Source organism: Cannabis sativa, chromosome 6 (assembly GCF_029168945.1).
Source record: "Cannabis sativa cultivar Pink pepper isolate KNU-18-1 chromosome 6, ASM2916894v1, whole genome shotgun sequence".
Taxonomy (NCBI): Eukaryota; Viridiplantae; Streptophyta; class Magnoliopsida; order Rosales; family Cannabaceae; genus Cannabis; species Cannabis sativa.
Genome location: NC_083606.1, coordinates 4867007 through 4888470, shown reverse-complemented (window position 1 = coordinate 4888470; position 21464 = coordinate 4867007). Strand labels below are relative to the sequence as shown.

At 36.0% G+C, this 21464-nt stretch overlaps 1 protein-coding gene across 1 annotated transcript; it reads left to right on the top strand.

Annotated features, from left to right (window-relative positions):
* The first annotated feature begins 13428 nt into the window (after positions 1-13428).
* LOC133039102 (uncharacterized) lies at positions 13429-15885 on the top strand. The gene has a single exon (XM_061117908.1). The coding sequence runs from the start codon at positions 13429-13431 to the stop codon at positions 15883-15885; it is 2457 nt and encodes an 818-aa protein (XP_060973891.1).
* The last annotated feature ends 5579 nt before the right edge of the window (positions 15886-21464 follow it).

The following is a 21464-nucleotide window of genomic DNA, read 5'->3' as shown; positions in this document are numbered from 1 at the left end:
AATCGTACAAGCATTATGCTTTAATCACACATATATTTAAAACAGTAATATATGTATATAAAACTTGAACGACTATCACCGAATGAAACATAAATTCGGTAAAACGATTATAACCCAAATCGTTAATCGTTCAATAAAAAAAATAAATAAAATGGAAGACCAATATTTTACTATAAATTCTCAAGAACTAATTTAGGGATGCTCTTGATACCACATGTTAGAAATACTGTAAATCTGTATATAGCCCTAATTAATTCAAGAGAATCAAACAATAAAATTAAGGAATAGCGGAAGCGTACCAGAGTCCATAGAATCAATTTTGTAATAACCTTAAATTGGTATGATCTTCCAATTTTTTGCATCAAAACCTTTTCTCTGGAACTTGAGTTTTCTTGATGATGGGGATTCAAGAATACGATATGAAGCGATGCAAAAAATGGGGACCAATACCTGTTTAAATTAATCCTTTTTGACTATTTCCAATTTGGCCCCTCATCAAATTAGAAATTGTCTAATTGGTATCCACATATTAAAATCATGACAATCATGCCCTTAAGTCATAAACTTTATTCCAGAATAGACCACATAACTTTGACTTATTTATTTGATGACCCAACACACATTTTATATATACAATTGTGACCCCAATAAATTCTAACATGTTTTTGTTGTTTCCATATACTTTCATTTAAGTCTTCTCTTTATTTATTAAAAGGTACAAATTAAGTCTCTTTAAGGTTATTTATCTCCTTTTATATACTTTTTTAACTTTAATAATTTGTACATTGCTTGTAGTGTTAGAATTATTAGTCTATTTTGTTGATGTTCAGATTTTAAGGCAATATATATTAGGTTTCTTTTTCTATAAAAATTTGCCAAATTGTAATATTTAATGCCAATTAAGTAATTTATATGTTATTATTTGACAACTCAATAAATGGATCCCTGCTGGGTGCGTTTGGAGACTAGTTGTCTAGTGTTGGTGAATGCTATTATTAATAACATGTAAATTCTTTTTCCTCTTGGTTTAATTGTTTCAGATTATATTAGTCTTATACGATCTCTTTCGATGTTTCATATTACAGTTCAGTTTGTTAAACAGTGTGGGAACCAAGCGGCTAATTAATTAGCTCATTCTTCTAGTTCATGTCCTGACCGTCTTTCCTGTAAGGGATTTGTCCCTATTGATTTGGAAGCTATTTTATTAACTGATTTGCATTAATAAAGTTGCAATCTTTGTTTCAAAAAAAAAAAAAAAAGAATTTTACCAAAGAAAAATTTTATGGGAAAAAAATAGGAAGAATAAAAGGAAAATGTTTTTCATAAATTTGACATGAGATTTTGTTAATATTTTCTTTAGTAATTGATCTAAATTTAATAAAATTATTGTTAATTTTTCTAAAAATAGAATTTTTAATTTATACAAGTCATTAACTACCCTCACAATACACAATTTTCAATTAATAAATGAAATCATTATCATCACACAATCCCATTAATCTAACTTATCCATGAATAGTATATACTATATTTTTATAGCAATAATGAATATTGATATTAAAATAAATAAATAAAAATATATCACAATTTATTTTATTTTTTATTAGTAAATAGGACACGTATAATGGGGAAACAAATTAAGCTTCCACATGGTGAGAAAATGGATTCTCATGCATATTTTATGAACAAAGGATTAATTTTGGGCACGTACTCCATCATACATTGGGTGTTTTTTTAGTAAGTGTACCACAATTTTATGTATCTAAATATATATATATTTATATAATTGCTTCTTAAATTATATTTTTTATTTCTTTTTGTACTATGGTGGCTTTTAAACTTTTTTGGAGATAACATAAAAAAGAAGGGAAAAAAAATTGTTTTTGACTAAAATAGTATAGAAAGTAGAGACATCTCTCATCACAACTTGTTTATTTATTTATTGATTAATTTTAGAAGTATTATATTGTCATAGATTAATTAATACAATTTGGGAATATATAATAATTATACTCAACATGAAATGAAAACATAAATCTATGTTCTCCTATGTTTTGGGGGAGTTTTATTATATGTTTTCTTTAATCTAATATTTAAAGAAGAAATGGCTCGATATATACTACATATTATTTATATTTATAAACGACACATTTTGAAAATATACTTTTTTGATGATAACAATGAAAAGAAAGAAAGGAAAAATTGTGTTGACTAAAATAGTATAGAAAGTAGAAACATCAAGTCATTAAGTGGTTTTTTTTTTTTTTTTAAAAAAATAGAATTATTTTATTTAATATTATAATTAACATACAATTATACAAACAATCAATAATAATTCAACATGGAAAATAAAAAAAAAAAAAATAATCCAAGGCATGATTGATTTTAATATATTTTGATCAAAATATGGACATTTTATGCTTGGAATAACCCACCATTAAAATTGATTTTATGAATTGTATATGTATTAGTATATATTTCGAATATATATTTTGGCTTGTGTGCCCTTTTTTTGTAGGGTTCTTCCCTTGGATTGTTTGTTTGTGTTTCGAGCTCTTTGCTCTTTTTGTAATTAGTGTGGTTAATTAACCATTTGTTTGATCATCTCTGTGAGATTTGTCGCTCTGTTTATCCCTGACCATGTTGGGTTTATCTTGGTTTGTCTTTAAATGAATTTTCTCTTTAAAAAAAAAGAAGAATATGATTATGTTCACGAGAACCAGTGCTAAATTATTTAATTTATCTTTTAAAATATGTCTTATAAAATAATTACTATATATTATAGTTTCACTATAAGTGACAATTTAATCAATTTAAACATTTCGATTACGTTTTTTTGATAAAGTAAATAAGATAAATAATTATTATTTTATTTTTTAAATAATTTTATTAAACAACATATTTGCAAATATTAGTTCTGATTATTTTTTATTTATTTTGTTCCGTTTCTCCAATAATTTATTTCGATTTTGAATATTGTATCAACGTGTCATAAGGTGTTTATAATTATACCAAACAACTATATTAATAAATAAATTATTATAAACTAGAAAATTTTATTTAAATTTTATGCTCCAAATAGTAACTTTGCCCATTTTTGCACAGTGTTTTTTTTCTTAATTTCACTCTTAATTTAAAAGTATAATTAAATTATATAAAGATAATAAAAGAATATTTAGTGAAACGTACTTAAAATAAAAAAATAATAATAACAATCGTTAAGTACTGTTTTTAAATAATATTTAAAGTAATAGTATAAAGAGTATTTTGTAAAAGTAGTTTTATGTAATTTTTTATTAGCAAAATAATTTTACAAAAATTTTATTAGCAAACTAACTTTTTATGGTCACAGAAATGATCATGAATTACACTATGCAACTGTAAACGATTATTATATGGTCACAAAATGACTATAAATTTATATTTTGCGAAAATTATAGTTGCATAAAATAAATTAAGTGCAATTATTTTACAAATTTTAATATTTCACATTGTTAGTTTCAACAACACAACACAATTGCAACGAAATGTTATAAATAAAAGGAATAAAATAATAATTAAGTAACTGTTGTGTAAATCTTCTAATATAATAAGCTCAAGGTTAACATTAAATGACAAAAAATTGCAAGTGTACAGACACTCAGATACAAGATTCTAACTATTTTTCAGTTACAACAAATAATTAACAAAAACAAGATCAAAAAATTACAGCTCAACAGCTCGTGACTCTAACTACCCTATCTAAATTACAAGCATGAATTCTTCTTCTCTTACGAGCCAAATTAGAGAGAGAAGCTCATTAGAGGAAAAAGAAAAGAGAGAGAAAAAAGTAGAGAAAAATCTTTAGAGATTATTAACCAAATGTTCAGTGGTTAAAATCTTGAAATCACACTTTGTAATGCATGTTATTTCTAGTGGATAATCAAGTTGCTCTGAGGCGAGCTTGATGGAGACGTAGCACATGTTCTGATAGGTAAACTCTGAGATCAAATCCTTGTGTTTGATTCTAATTTTTGTTTGTTTCTTTTCAACCCTAGCTCTTTGTGTTTATTGTGTGTGTTCGTATTCTTGATTTAAGGTTGATGTGGATTTCGTGTTTGATTCTAAGCGAATTTTGGTTTGGGAACCCTAGGATTTCTCTCAGTGAGAGAGACGAAGCTTCAAGATTGAATCTCGAGAAATTTGAGTTATGTAACTCAATCTTAGGGTTTTGAGTGTTTGTTTTTGGGCCGAACCGAGTCTATTAGTGCATGTTTGACATCATAACTAAAAAACAGAAAATTATTTTTTGAAAACAATTAGGCTTGTTTGGCCTTATTTTTTTTAGAAAACAAAAGTACAAAAAACAAGAATTTTGAAAATAACAAAATGTTATTTTCTGTTTTAAATAACAATACACTTTTGGTCAATATTGTTTGAGAAATTTACATGGTATACTGACTTTTGCTATTTTTTTTACAAAAATACTACCACACGACAGAAAGAAATTTCTACCGTGTGGCAGTATTTTTGTAAAGTTAGGGGAAAAAGTCAGTATTTTTGTAAATTTCCCTAATATTTTTAAAAAACACTAACCAAACGTGATTTGTGTTTTGAAAACTTCAAAAACTATTTTTTGTTATCATTTCTAAAAATACTTTTTTGAAAACAATTAAAAAAAACATGCTCTTAGACTCTTGTTTCTATTTTTAACAATTTTTCATGGACATATGATTAAGTTTGCAAAAATACCATATTATGTAATAATTTGTGTTTTTAAGTGTTAAGAGCTGCAGATTCTAACAATAATGAATCAGATTATTGTAATATATTATTTTTCTTTCCTACATCAAGCTCAGCTATTTCAACTGATAAACTCAATTAATATACTTATAACTAAATGGACAACTTCAAATATACTTCCAAAAATGATTTTTTTAAAACTAAGATACATAATTATATATACTTACTAAATGGACTATTTGGCTCTAGCGCTAGCTCTAGTGATAATTTTTTAGTCACAATACAAATTTTTTGTGACTAAATGTGACTTTTGGTCACAACAAAAAACTAGTTGTGACTAAAACATAGTATTTAGACAAAAGTTGTCACTAATTTACTTTTAGTCACAACAAGTATTCTGACTAAAATTATATTTAGTCATAACAAATTGTAATTTTTGTAACTAGTACCTTTAGTCACGGACCTTTTAGTCACAACATAGAAATAGTAATTAATAATTAGTCACAACTTTTTTTACTTTTAGTCACCTGTTTTATTGTGACTAAAAGTAAAAAAAATTTGTAGTGATAAGACACTATATATATAAAAAAAATTCAGTGATAATTTTTTAGTTATGATATATATTTTTTGTGATTAAAAATGTGATATTTAGTCACAATTAAAAGTTACTTATGACTAAAACATATTATTTAGATACAAGTTGTCACTAATTTTGTTTTAGTTACAACAAGTATATATTATGACTAAAAATACAATTAGTCACAACAAATTATAATTTTTGTGACTAATATTTTTACAAACGGACTTTTCAATCAAACATAGGAATGATGGTTTATCATTAGTTATAATTTTTTTACTTTGTCACAAATTTTGTTATGGCCAAAAGTAAGATTTTTTTTTTTTGTAGTAATACTACAAAAAATCTTAGTTTTAATCGCAACAAAATTTATGACTAAAAGTGAAAAAGTTACGACAAATTAATTAGCAGAATTCTTCTGATCTTGGTGAGTATCATCAAACCCCTTATGCTTATAATTCTAATCATTTTATAACTGATCAGGGTGGCTCAGTAGCTTACTCTTCATACAAAGAGCCAAATATGTATAATCTCTTTGCCTATAATATTCCAACTTCTTATAACTATGGTGCTAATTACAACAACCATTCTAATTTTAATCATATTGCTACTACTAGAACTGCATACTCTGTTTTTACTTCGAGTGAACCAGTGTCGGTTCAGTTAGTATCATGACCCTGTCTCCCATTACAAGATCATCAACCTTTGGAATTGTTGCAAGTGTTTTGGGTGGAGTTGGGTATGGTGTTTTTGCTCCTCTTATTGCTACATTTGAGGCTAAGGGTCATAACATCAGTGAAAAATTCCTCCATTATTGCTTTGCTGTATATTTCTTTTTCTTTTTTTTTTTTTTTAATGAATATGTGTTTCCTATTACCTAATACTATGTTCTTTCTTTCTTTGCTAGAAGTATAGTTTGGTTACCGAAGCTAACTGTTGAAGTAAACCCCATATTAACCATTCACTGTAAAACCAGATTTTTTACAAAGAGTTTACAAAGGCAGTACAAATTCTTATGTGGCCTCAGGCCTCTATTTACCTAGACAGATTAGTTAAGATTAGTTACAAAGTTTTTTTTTACTTTGTAACTAACCCTTCTAACTCTGCACTCCTCTACATCAGAATATATATAGCCAGAAAATCAAAACACAAGGCAGAAAAAAGAACAACAGATCCAAATAAGAGAGATTATATACAATCAGATCAGTACAAACAACAAAACAAAAATCAGAGCAAGAACAACACAAGTAAAAACAGATCTGGTAACCGACTGTTTTTGGGGGGCTTCTTGGAAGAGGCTTACAATGGTGTAAGCTTTGGAACCAAGGTGGTGGTTCGGAGATCCAATAGCCAGGGGTGTGTTCATGCATCAAAGAAGAGAAAAACACAATAGTTAGTACTGTGATAAGAGAGAAAAACAGAGAGGAAAAAGAAAGGAAAAACATTGTAATATATATTCGGATTACCACTAACCTTTGTGAGTTGGGAATCCATGCTTTGTAACTCTTGAACATTGAAGAATCATAGTGGAACGAGGCGAGCTCAAAGAGGACGTACCCGCACATTTTGGGGAACCTCTATAAAATCCGGTGCTATCTATTCTCTTTCTTTTCTGTTTTGTGATATTATATTTGTTGATCTCTGTTTGATTTCTGGGTTTATTGAATCGGTTTGGGAAGTAAGTTTCTGGGTTGTTTTGGGTTTTGTATAAGGGTTGTTCTTCGTGTTCTTCAGCGAAGAACAACGAAGAAGACGAAGGCTTGCTTTGGGGTTTTATTTTCTAGGCAGAGGTTAATTTTCTGGGTATTTAGTTGTGGCTGTTGCTTCTGTGTTCTTCAGAGAAGAACGTTGAAGTTGGCTGCTAGGTTTTAGTTTGAGTGTGAGAGATAAAGAAAAGATATATATATATATATATATGATTGATATTAGGGTTTTAACATATGCATAAAACGACCTGTAGTAAAATTTGAAAAGGGGCTGTCGTTGGGATTAATGAGCAGTGGTCAAAAAGAAGGGCTTTGACTGGGTAAAGGTCTTAAATGACCTTGGTTTTTTGAATTTATGTGTGCTGTGTGTAGGTAAATTGAAATATAATTTCCTACAGTGGTATCAGAGCCAAACAAGGCACAATCTGCAGCAAAGATTAATCAAGAAAGCATAAAGAAAGCATAAAGAAATCATCAAGAAAGCATCAAGATTCACATTCATACCAGCAAGAATTTAAACACACAAAACCAAGATTGCAAAGAACAACACCAGGATTTTTCTAAACTCATTATCTATATAATTTCTTTGAAATAACTTTATACATATACAATTATGAGTTCCATGAAGGTTGATATAGATAAGTTTGATGGTTCAGGTGATTATCGTATTTGGAGGAAGAAGATTAGGGCTCTATTGGCTCAACACAAGCTGTTGAAGGTTCTTAAAGATCCGGTGGAATGGTCAAGTGATACGACCAAAGACCAGCAAGAAGAGTTGTTGGAAACAGCAACCGGATTGATCATTTTCAACCTCTCTGATGCTATAATCAGATTGGTTGACAAGGAAGATACACCCGCCAAGATTTGGAACAAGTTGGAAGAGCAATTTCAAAAGAAATCTTTGATGAACAAGATTTACTTGAAGGAGAGAATCTTTGGTTTTAAAATGAGTCCATCTAAATCTCTAGAACAAAACTTGGATGAGTTCTTGAGATTACACATTGAGTTAGCAAACTCAGGGGAAAATGAGGCCTTAAGTGATGAGAATCAAGTAATTATAATTCTCAATTCACTACCGGAATCCTACAGGGAGGTTAAGACAGCCATTAAGTATGGGAGAACTGAGATCACTCTTGAAGAAGTAATCTCAGCTTTGAAATCAAAAGATTTGGAAATGAAGGTTGAAAGACCGGGGCATACTAATGGGGATGTTAACCTAAGTAGGGGAAGGCCTGGACAAAAGAAACCATGGCATAATAAGGGCAGAAGCACTAGTAGAGGTTCAAGCACTAGTAGGGGTTCACACAAGGGCAGCAATCATCATCACAAAGGGAGGTCAAATTCAAAAGGTCCTAAAGATCCAAATGGGTGCTACCATTGTGGAAAGTTAGGGCATTTCAAGAGAGAATGCTACTTTTACAAGAAAAGCAATGGGAAACAAAATTCAGATCATCAAGAGGAATCAAACAAATCAAACAAGACTAAAAATGACTATCAAAATGCAAACCTAAGTGATGGCTATGATAGTGGAGATGTCTATGTGGCTGCATCATCTTTTAAAGATGATTGGATTATTGATTCGGGTTGTACTTTTCACATGACTAACAATAAGTCTTATTTGTTTGATTACAGAGAATCTAGAGGGGGCAAAGTCATTCTTGGGAATGACCAAACATGCAACATTGAAGGTTCAGGTTCTATCAATTTTAAAATGTTTGATGGCATTATTAGAACCTTAACCAATGTTAGATATGTTCCCGATTTATCTAGAAACTTAATTTCTATTAGTGTACTTGATGATCTTGGTGTTGTTAGCAAAATTGAGGCAGGTACAATCAAGTTGGCAAAAGGTTCTATGACTATCATCAAAGGACACAAAAATGGTGGTCTATACTACTTGCAAGGAAGCCCCGTAGCTTGCCACAACACCAAGGAGCATGTGACGGAAGACACTAAGGCTATCCTATGGCATAGGAGGTTGGGACACATTAGTGAAAGAGGGCTACAACTTATGAGTGAACAAAAGCTACTTGGTAAGGACAAGGTAACCAAGGTAGATTTTTGTGAATTTTGTGTACTAGGAAAGCATCATAGACTTAAATTTCAAACTAGCACGCACAAATCACAAGGTATATTAGATTATGTTCATTCAGATTTGTGGGGTCCTGAGAAAACCCTAACTTTTGGGGGTAGTGCCTATTTCTTGTCTATTGTTGATGATTATTCTAGGAAGGTTTGGGTTTATCTGTTAAAGCATAAAAATGAGGCTTTTAAAAAATTTGTACATTGGAAATTACTTGTTGAAAACCTAACTAACCGGAAATTGAAAACCCTAAGAACAGATAATGGCCTAGAATTTTGTAATGATGAGTTTACAGGTTATTGTCAAGACAATGGAATCCAAAGGCATAGGACCGTGAGAAAAACTCCTCAACAAAATGGTGTTGCTGAAAGGATGAATAGAACCATATTGAACAAAGCAAGGTGCATGCTTTTCAATGCCGGGCTCGCAAATGGATTTTGGGGAGAAGCAGTTGTAACTGCAACATACCTAATCAACAGAAGTCCCTCTAGTGCAATTGAAGGTAAAACCCTTGAAGAAAGGTGGACTGGTAAACCACCTGACTTGTCTAATTTGAAAGTTTTTGGATGTGCGGCTTATGCACATCAAAGTGTAGGCAAGTTAGAGCCAAGGGCTCTAAAATGCGTGTTTCTGGGTTACCCCGAGGGTGTAAAGGGCTATAGATTGTGGGTGAAAGGGAAAGGAGGTTTCAAAACTCTCATTAGTAGAGATGTGATTTTTCAAGAAAATGATTTTCCTTGTAAAAATACTAATGAGCTTGATGCAGGTTCCACAGAAACTAACCCTGCAGGTACATCTATTGGAGTCTCTCAAACCAAAATTAACTGAAGTGGAACCGAATCCAGATCAGGTGGAACCAATTCAAATGGAACCTCAAGAAGCACCAAATCAGGTGGAACAAGTCCAGGTGGAACATGAAGTTCAAGATGAGGAAGACGGGAATCAGGAAGACCTCACAGAATATCAGCTTACAAGAGATAGAGCTAAAAGAGTCCCTAAACCGAACCAGAAGTACAGTTACAATGTGTGGGATGAGAGTATTGCCTATGCCTATATGTGCAAGCTTAAAGCTGAGATCTATGAGCCACAATCTTATGAAGAGGCACTCAAAGACCGAAACTACAAGGCTTGGTTGAAAGCAATGAAGGAGGAAATGTACTCTCTCATAAAGAATAAGACTTGGAGAGTTGTACTTAGACCCGATGGCAAGAGTGTGGTATCTTGCAAATGGCTTTTCAAAGTCAAGGAAGGGAGAACCGAGGATGAACCGGTAAGGTTCAAAGCAAGATTGGTGGCAAAGGGGTTCACACAGAAAGAAGGGATAGACTTCACAGAAATATTCTCACCGGTGGTGAAATATAAGACTATAAGGTTGATGCTCGCACTAGCTACTCAGTTTGACATGGAGATTGACCAAATGGATGTGACCACGGCTTTTCTACATGGGGACCTAGAAGAAGACATCTATATGGAGCAGCCAAAGGGGTTTGTGGTTAAAGGCAAGGAAGACCATGTTTGCAAGCTTGACAAGTCTCTTTATGGATTGAAGCAATCCCCGAGACAATGGAACAAACGGTTTGACACCTTTATGACCAAACAAGGGTTCAATAGAAGCTACTATGACCACTGTTTGTATTTTAAAGGTTCGGAAATTACTAAAGTCACTTACTTGCTACTTTATGTGGATGATATGCTAATAATTAGCAAAGAGAGGTCAAATGTCAACAAGGTCAAGGATTTGCTCAAGTCGGAATTTGAAATGAAGGACATAGGTGTGGCTACTAAGATTTTGGGGATCAACATTCAAAGGGATAGAGGCAAAGGGAAACTCATGCTACATCAGGAAGACTATATCAACAAGATCATAGAAAAGTTTTCTATGAAAGATTCAAAGGTTGTTTCACAACCGATTACCAACCAATACCTTATGTCTAAATCTATGTGCCCTAAGACCAAGTTAGAACAAGAAGAGATGGCGAATATTCCCTACTCTAATGCAGTGGGGTCCATAATGTACTTGATGGTTAGTACTAGACCTGACCTTGCTTATGCAATCAGTGTGCTAAGCAGGTTCATGTCTAGTCCTGGAAAGGAGCATTGGAAAGCCATGAAATGGCTTATGAGATACTTAAAAGGTACATCTAAGTTGGGATTGGTCTATCAGGGTCACCAAACACATCAGAACATCGAAGGGTTCACTGATGCAGATTATGCGGGGGACATGGACACTAGAAGATCTACTTCGGCCTACTTTTTCTTAACTGGGGGGAATTGTACTAGTTGGAAAGTACAATTACAGCCAGTAGTGGCGTTGTCCACTACTGAATCTGAATATATAGCTACTACAGAAGCTATTAAAGAGGCTTTATGGTTAAAAGGGCTTATGGAGGAGCTGAAGTTAATGAAAAAGGAACCTATAATCTACTCCGATAGTCAGAGCAGCATCTATTTATGTAAAAACCCAGTTTTTCATGATAGGACAAAACACATTGAGATCAAATATCACTTTATCAGGGATAAAGTTTCACAAGGACAGATCGGGATAGACAAAGTGCCTACTGAAGTGAATCCAGCAGACATGGGCACTAAGGTTGTGTCCCTCAATAAGTTTAAGCTTTGCTTAAGCTTATTGGGGATTGACACAGGTTGGTAAAACCCTTAATGGGTTCGAGCTAAGACCCTCAGATACACTCAAACAACACAGAGATTATAGTGAACTGTTCATATGGGGTTTAGGTGGAAATACACTATACAAATTGACATTTGACTGACAACCTATGGTTACTGAGATGTAATGTGATTTAGTTAAAGGATCGATCTTACACAAATTGTATTTAGTTGTAAGTTTCTCTGTTATGGCCTTGGATGGTCTATAGTAGGATTTATACATAACATCATCAGCAAAAGTTGACCCTTTGATTACAGCCATTGCTTTATGGAAAAAGCCCATATATACATGCTGTTTAAAGCCAATTGGAAGAGGCTTTTAGAAGATTTTTGATTGGCAGAGAAGGACCTTTCTTAGAGACGGTGTGTGTAGTGTACCATTTGCTGGCCTTGCCATTATCTACATATATTGTAATTATATAATAATCTTGGTTGAGTTAACCAGACTAGACTACTCAAGCTAGCACATGCGTGGTTGTTTTAGGATGAAGGGGTTGTTGTTATATTCCAATTTTAGCAATGTCCCTTTTTGGGGTACTATTGACTAATAAGGTAGTTTTTCTTGTGACCAAATTCTCCATAAATGAGAATATTAATATCCAAAAAATTATTATCACTACTATAATAAGGAAACATGATAGAAAATTGATGTACAAGGAAGGGAGCCACATCACCTCTCCAATAAAATAAAAAACTAATTATATAGGAGGGGACCATATATACATATATGATAGTATATGTATATATATATAGTATATGTAAGACCCTGATATACTGGTGGCAAATTATGCTGAATTGGTCATCTATATAATTGTTAGTTGCATCTAACTTTGTGGTCTTTTTGGTTCTTTGACAGGTCAGCTTAGTTATATCAAACTAAGGACAACTGTCCTTTCTGTTAGCTGAGCTGTCAAAGTTAGTTGTTTTTGAGTTGTTAGTATAAATGCAGGAATTACCAATTTTTCTAACTAACTCTTCTTCGTTGTTAAGTAGATTGCTCTGCTAGGGCAAAATCTCTTCTTGTCTTGTTCTGGTGTTTCTTGCAGGTCTACTGAGGATAGCTTCTGAGATTGAAGGTGTTTCAGAGATCGTGCATTTTTCGAAGGGAGTTTCGATTGCTTTGCTGAAGAAAGATCAGCTGAAGAAAAGCATGGAATTCGTGTCTTCAGTTGTCTACAGTTCGTAGATGATATCAGATTTGAGTGTGTTCAAATCTGTAGGGTAAATTCCGTATGAATTAATTTCTGATTACTTTCTGTTATAATTGTAATAGAAACTGGATAGTGTATCCTTGAATTCATAGTGGATGTTATTACCCTGGTTCAAGGGAACCCAAGCAATAGTCGCCTGAAATGTGGTTTCAGGGTCAGACGAAGCTTGTAATTCTGTGTGTTCTATGTTTAGCTTTTTGCACATTGAAATTGGATTAATTCTGTTAATTCACCAATCAAGAAATCGACACTCTAGACTTTATATTTGGTATCAGAGCAGATCTTTCTCAATCTGAGATCGAGATCTTGGTGTGTAGTGTGTTTTCTTGAGTTGTTCTGTTCTCTTGGTTATTTTTTTTTTTGTTCCTTCTGTTCTGACAAACTAACAGTCCTCAAGTGATTTCTTGAGGTATTACCCTGGTGTTTTTGTGTCTGCCGTGTTTTACTGCAAGAAAATAAAGTATGGAAATGTTTCGTGAAGGAGGTTCCACCTCTCGACCACCCATGCTTGAAGGAGCTAACTACCCTTACTGGAAAACCAAGATGAGGGCATTCTTGAAGGCTGTGGACGAAAGAGTGTGGATGGCTGTCTCTGAAGGTTGGTCCCCTCCCTCGGTTACTGATGAAGAGGGAGATAAACTCAAGAAAACCAGTGAGTGGACTGTTGATGAAATGGAAAAAGCAAACTTCAATTCAAAGGCGCTCCATGCTCTCTTTAATGCAGTCTCAACCAATCAGCTGAAGGTTATCTCAAACTGTGAAGTTGCCAAGGAGGCTTGGGAAAAGTTAAGGATAAAGAATGAAGGAACAGAAGCTGTCAAGAAAGCTAGATTGAGAGCTCTTGCAAAATCCTTTGAAAACTTGTCCATGGATGAGGAGGAATCAGTGACGGACTTTCATGCCAAGCTATGTGACATCTCTAATGAGTCCTATGCTCTGGGGAAGGTATACTCTAACAAGAAACTGGTGAGAAAGGTTCTTGGTGCCTTGCCAAAAAAATTCATGTCGAAGGTCACCTCAATTGAAGAGAGTCGCGACATTGAAGCTCTTGATCTTGATGAATTAATTTGCTCCCTGCAGAACTATGAGATGTCTCTGAAAATGTGGTCCAAAGGGAAGAAACAGAAAGATCTTGAAAAGGACAAGAGTGAAATGGGAGTTGCCTTTGTTCTTAAAGAAGACACCAACAAACTGAATGAATCAGTTGAATGCTCTATGGATGAGAACTTTGCCCTTCTTGCAAAAAACTATGCTAGATTTTTGAAAAAGAGCTTTAAGAAGAGCTCAGGTGCAGGAAAAGAAAACTCGAGTGGCAAAAACCAGTCCAATTTCAACAAAGCTCCTCAGTCTGGTGAGGAAAAAGGAAGAGGGATACAATGTCATGAGTGCAAAGGATTTGGTCACATACAGGCTGAGTGTGCCAACACCCTAAAAAAGAAGAAGGCTCTTACGGTGACTTGGAGTGATAGTGATGAAGAAGAGCCAAGTGATAGCTCTAAAGATGATAAGTCCATGATTGCTTTCTTAGCTAAAGAATGCTCCAGTGTAGCATCAGAACTAGAGGAAACTATCTCAGATTCAGACTCTGATGGTGCTGAAAAAAATAGAGCCTATGAAGAGATGTTTGCTCAATGGAGCTACATGGCTAAAAGGATCAAGGAACTTCAAGATTGGAACAAGGAATTGGATGCCAGCAAATCAGATCTTGAAGAGAAGCTAAAAAAGCTCACTATGGAACTGTGCTCAAAGGATAGTGAGATTTATAAGCTAACTGCAGAACTGTTCAGAACTAAACAATCCCTCTCATGCTTGCCTCCAGGAACTGCAGCCTTGAATCAAGCTCTACACAGTCAAAAACCATATGGGGATCGCACTTCCATAGGGTACAAAATGTTATATAAACAAGGGCAGGATCTGTCCATCAATGGTGCCTCATCCTCACATGAGGAAATTAAACTCAACTTTGTCCCTGCCTCTGAGAACTTGCCATGTAGTCAGAAAGAGATCTCTTCTAGTGAGTCTTTGAAAAAGGTCAACAATAATCGAAGAACTGGACGAAAGAAACCTGCCCCATCTCAAGAAAAATTTGTACCAGTATGCCATTTCTGCAACAGAAGAGGGCATATCAGACCTAAGTGCTACAAACTGAACACCTATTTGAGAAACCTGATAAAGCGTCAGTCCACAAAGGGCAAATCCTATAACTCCTCAAGTGGGGCATCAGGTAGAAAATCAACTGGTAAGGCAAAAGACGTAGCTCTTGTGGCTCATACGTCTCTGTCTGCTATGCAAGAAAATCACTGGTACTTTGATAGTGGGTGCTCAAGGCACATGACAGGCTCGCGTGATTCTCTAAGCAACTTCAAAGACAATCAAGAAGGGTCTGTGACGTTTGGAGATGGTAATCGAGGAAAGATTATGGGTTACGGAGATCTGAAGTTGGCAGGCAAGTTCCCTCTAACAGGTGTTCTGTTTGTTCAAGGCTTGAAGGCCAATCTGATCAGCATTGGGCAACTCTGTGATGCAGAGTATGATGTACGTTTTACCAAATCACAATGCTTGGTGTCCTTAGCTGGAAGTGAAGTGTTAGTTGGAAATCGCACAGCTGATCACTGCTATGCACTCGGAAGCCAAGTGACATGTCATCGCACGTTTATGGACAAACTGGACTTATGGCATTACAGACTGGGTCACTTAAATTTCAGGGACTTAAAAAGAATTGTCAAGCTGAAAGCTGTACGAGGGATTCCTGAACTGACTATGAGCAGAGACAGAATGTGTGGTCCATGTCAACAAGGGAAGCAAACTCGATCATCCCACCCTCCTATCAATGACCTTTTGACATCTCGAGTACTAGAACTGTTACATGTGGACTTAATGGGACCAATGCAAACTGAGAGTATAGCTGGAAAGAGATAAGTCATGGTATGTGTTGATGACTTTTCTCGGTTTTCATGGGTCAATTTCCTGAAAGAAAAATCTGACACGTTTGGTGTATTCTCGTCTCTGTGTCTAAAGTTACAAAACGAGCAAAATTCACCCATTGGAAAGGTGTTTCGAATTAGAAGTGATCACGGGAAGGAATTAGAGAACTCTATCTTTGCTCAATTTTGTGATAAACTGGGTATCAGTCATGAGTTTGCAGCTCCTAAAACCCCTCAGCAGAATGGAGTAGTGGAAAGGAAAAATCGCACCCTTCAAGAGATGGCTCGTGTTATGTTATGTGCCAAGAATGTTGCAACCCGCTTTTGGGCAGAGGCAGTCAACACGGCCTGTTATATCTGCAACCGTGTTCACCTGAGACCAGGAACCACTCAAACGGCATATGAACTGTGGAAGGGAAAAACTCCAAGACTAAGCCATCTGCGTACATTTGGATGCACCTGTTATGTCTTGAATGACCGAGATCACCTCAGAAAATTTGACAATCGGAGTGATGAAGGGATACTCCTTGGATACTCATCCAATAGTCGAGCCTATCGGGTATTTAACAAAAGAAGTGGGACAGTTATGGAATCTATCAACGTTCGTTTTGATGACTTGGAAGTCTTAGAGGGAGCCCCTACTGAGGAGGAACTTCTAGATCCCTCACCCCCCATGTTTGTTCCAGTCAATCTACCTGCTAGTGCATCTGAAAACTCAACTCACTCAGCATCCGAAGCCCCATCTGACGCATCTGATACATCTGGAATCTCTCCTGAAGTATCCACAGATGCTGAAGTTACAAGTAGCACCCCGACCAGCTCATCTCATTCGAGGTTATACAAAAAGGGCCCTCCATCCTGGATACAGAAGGCACATCCACCCACCATTGTCATTGGTGATCCTAACGCCACTATGGTTACTAGGAGGAAAATCCTAAATGCTATTGCCTTTGCGTGTTATGTGTCCATTGTGGAACCAAAAAATGTGACCGAGGCTCTTCTAGATGAGTTTTGGAATAATGCAATGCAAGATGAAATGGGACAGTTCAAAAGAAACAGAGTTTGGATCATGGTTCCCAGACCAGATGGTGTTAATGTCATTGGTACTAAATGGCTATTCAAGAACAAGACTGATGAATTTGGTACTGTCGTTCGCAACAAGGCTCGACTAGTTGCTCAGGGCTACACTCAGGTTGAAGGAGTTGATTTTGAAGAAACTTTTGCACCAGTGGCCAGATTAGAATCTATCCGCATTCTGCTCACAGTGGCTTGTTTTTTAAAAATCAAATTACATCAAATGGATGTTAAGAGTGCGTTTCTGAATGGGGTTCTACATGAAGAAGTGTATGTAAAGCAACCACAAGGGTTTGTTGACCCTCAATTTCCTGACCATGTCTACAAACTCCAGAAGGCCTTATATGGACTGAAGCAGGCTCCGAGAGCATGGTATGACAGGCTAACATCCTTTCTCATTTCACACAACTTCACTCGAGGTAATGCTGATAATACTCTATTCATTAAGCACTTACACCCTGGTATCTTTGTGGCACAAATCTATGTAGATGACATTATTTTTGGGTCCACCAGTGATGAGGAAGTGTCAAAATTTGTTAGTCTTATGACTAGTGAGTTCGAAATGAGTTTAATAGGGGATCTTAGTTTCTTTCTAGGGTTACAAATCAAACAAACTGATCAGGGCATTTTCATATCTCAATCAAAGTACGTCAAGAAAATTCTTGACAAATATGGGTTGGATAAAACTAAGCATGCTCCTACCCCCTTGAGTCTGTCAACTAAGCTGAGTAAAGATGAGGCTGGAGAAAATGTTGATCCCACACTATATAGAGGTATGATTGGGAGCTTACTATATCTCACTGTCAGTCGTCCAGATATATCTTTTAGTGTCGGTCTGTGTGCTAGGTATCAGGCCGTTCCCAAACAGTCTCATCTCACTGCGGTTAAGCGCATTTTTAAATATCTGTCTGGGACTGTTGACTTTGGCCTATGGTACTCAAGAGATACAAACACATCTCTTGTTGGGTACAGTGATTCTGACTGGGCTGGTAGTCTAGATGATAGGAAGAGCACATCTGGTGGGTGTTTCTACATTGGGAACAATCTTGTGTCCTGGTTGAGTAAGAAACAAAACTCTATCTCCCTATCCACTGCTGAGGCAGAATATATAGCTGCCGGTAGCTGTTGTACACAGCTCATTTGGTTGAACAAAATGCTAACAGATTATGGCTTTCCCCAAGAGTCACTTGTTCTTTTCTGTGATAGTACAAGTGCCATTAACATGTCCAAAAACCCTGTACAGCATTCTCGGACCAAACACATAGACATACGATACCATTTCATTAGACAACTAGTTGAGTCAAAACTTTTAGCTATTTCTCATGTACCCACTGACGCTCAACTAGCTGATCTGTTCACTAAGGCTCTAGATGCACGCTCATTTACACATCTTCGAAAATGCATTAGTGTGTGTACCATTTGATTTTCTGTGCATCAGTCCCTCTAGTACTCTATTTATGTGATGTAAGTTTTCCTTTAATTGCCCAATCTCTCTCTTGATCTGAATTGTAAGATGTCCCAGTTAGAAAGGCTACCCTCCCTAGATGCAATGGGAAGAGCTTCCTTTGTACCACTGAATGTTTTTGAGGAGTTTGCTCCTCCTCACTATATTCTTTGAGAAATACTCATAAGGAGACAGCTACATCTCTAGGGAGGAGTGACAGCCATGACTGGTTGGCAGAATAACATGAATGTGTCTTAATTAAAGTGCTTATCTTCAACAATTCTTCATCCATGTCATATTTGACAGCAGTCTTCCTTGAGCAAATTGAGAGAGTGAGTTGTCCAACTAATCCTTGGGGGGCTCACATGAGGACACTAGCACACACATATGACATCTTTTGAGTTCAGATCAACAGAAGGAATTGTTTTTAAAGTAATCCTTACATTTCATCTTCTAACAATTGAGGGTCTGGTGTGTTGTTCAAAGTTGTGTATTGAGTTTGCATCTCTAGTTTTTTTTTCTTGTCTTCTTAGTTGAGCTCATGTGGCATACATTTGTTTTCGTTTTCAGTTTTGTCTCAATTATAAGTTTAATTCTCTTTCTCTATTGTATGTTGTGGTTTGGGTTGTTTGCTGTATAGTTTCTTTTTGTTTCATGTGTGGGCCTTGTATGAATTCAGAAATAGTTTAAGGAAGGGGTGGGCCATTTTTCTGTGGGCCTTGGTGGGCTTTGCCCTCTTTTGTTCAACTGGGCTCAGCAGCTACTCATTATAAGGGTGCCTATCATCTTCTCACTCATCACAACACCTTCCTGCTTCATCTTCTCGAAGCTTGCTATCTCGGGAGGTGTGCAGACAGACTGTTCATGAAGGAGCATCTGCATCTCCATTAACGAGTGGGTTCTCACTGTCCGTCCACCCTGTCAGGTATGTCTTCGAACCCTAAACGTTTCACGCGTTCTTCTCTGTCTTCTCCGACTCTGTCACCAGTTACACCCATGTCGACTGAACCTCCTAGGTCAACGTCCCCTGTACCATCCTCTGAGTCTCCCCCTCCCTGCCCTAAGCCCGTAGGTCCATTGTCCCGTAAACGGAAAACTGTTCAGGGGGCTAAAGAGTCTGACTCCAAAAAAGGTAAGGGTATTGTATCTGAGTCTGAACCCTCTACGGGGTTGCCCTTCTACTCCCATGACAAACTTCTTCGGTTTCAAGAAAATGTTTGTTCTCATCCTCTGTGGCCAGAGTATAGGGTTAAGGTGAAGCATTTTGCTAGGGTCAGTCAGATTGTTCAGTCTAGAAAATGGGAACGCACAGTGACTCACCTTCAGTCGCCCAATGTGAACCTTGTCCGTGAGTTTTATGCTAATCTAGATGAAAGTATTATCAATGAAAAAAGTCCTCACAAATATCAAGCATATATTCGTGGGTCTTGGTTTAGGTGTGCTCCGTCTACCATTAGCCTCATTCTAAAAATCCCTAGGCTAGCTCACCCCACTTACACTGATGAGTATAAGCCACTGTTCAAAGATGTTGGTGCTGAACTTACTGGAGTTTGTGTGGAATGGTAAGGAATTTCCTGTCACTATCCTCTCAGAATTTTATCGAGTTCTTCATAAAATTGCTTTACCCAATTGGTGGGCTAATTCGCATACATCTACCATCAACTATAACACTGCTCGCTTTTTATATGCTCTTGGTACTGGTGTATCAATTGATTTACCATCTCTGATCTATACTCGCATATTGGATTCTGCTAAGGCTAAAGAGGTTAAGCATACACTTCCGTATCCTAGTTTGATTCAGAGGTTGGTCTTGAGGGGTAATCCAACTATCCTTGAGCAGGATGTCACTGTGCCTGTGCCCTCCATTGGCAAAACATTTCAACCAGTGTTTGGTAAGCCCATTCCTCAATCTGTGATTGCCTTTACCAATTCTGACCCTGTTGTCACTGCTGCACCAGAACTTCCTCAAGTGAGCTCTTCGCCCACTTCTCGCTTGCCCTCTGCTCATTGGCAAGTCAAACTGCTCACTGAGGTTCGCAACTTGGCTCATACTTATGCTCTCGATCAACAGCATCAGAAAAGGTTTGAGCAAGGGGTTGTTACTGTCCTCACAGCCATGTCCGAAGTTCTCAGATCAATGGACTCTGGCCCCATCTCTGAAGCTACTCCACATCAGTCAAGCTCTTTTGATGACCCCACTGCACCACTCCAGGGGGAGATTGGCTCTGATCCATTGCCCAAAGATACAGTTGCTCAAGTCCAGGGGGAGATACAGTCTGGTGGGGATACTTCACCGAATCCTACTGGCTAATCATGCTCACCGAGGGGGAGTTATTTTGTAATTGGCATTTTTTTGTTATACTGGTTTGCAGCCGTTTGACACAATCTTATAAGTGTAATTTGTTTTGCGTAAGTTGTGTCCTTTTGTGCTGTCTTGGAAGTATTGGTTGTTAAAACTCTTGGCTTTCTTTTAAATAGTGATGTGTATCTGTTTGGTTTGTCTTTTGTCCTGGTGTTTAATTGTGTTTGCATTCGTTGAGCATAATTTGCCAAGGGGGAGATTGTAAGACCCTAATATGTTGGTGGCAAATTATGCTGAATTGGTCATCTATATAATTGTTAGTTGCATCTAACTTTGTGGTCTTTTTGGTTCTTTGACAGGTCAGCTTAGTTATATCAAACTAAGGACAACTGTCCTTTCTGTTAGCTGAGCTGTCAAAGTTAGTTGTTTTTGAGTTGTTAGTATAAATGCAGGAATTACAAATTTTTCTAACTAACTCTTCTTCGTTGTTAAGTAGATTGCTCTGCTAGGGCAAAATCTCTTCTTGTCTTGTTCTGGTGTTTCTTGCAGGTCTACTGAGGATAGCTTCTGAGATTGAAGGTGTTTCAGAGATCGTGCGTTTTCCGAAGGGAGTTCAGATTGCTTTGCTGAAGAAAGATCAGCTGGAGAGAAGTAAGGAATTCGTGTCCTCTGTTGTCTACAGTTCGTAGATGATTTCAGATTTGAGTGTGTTCAAATCTGTTGGGTAAATTCCGTATGAATTAATTTCTGATTA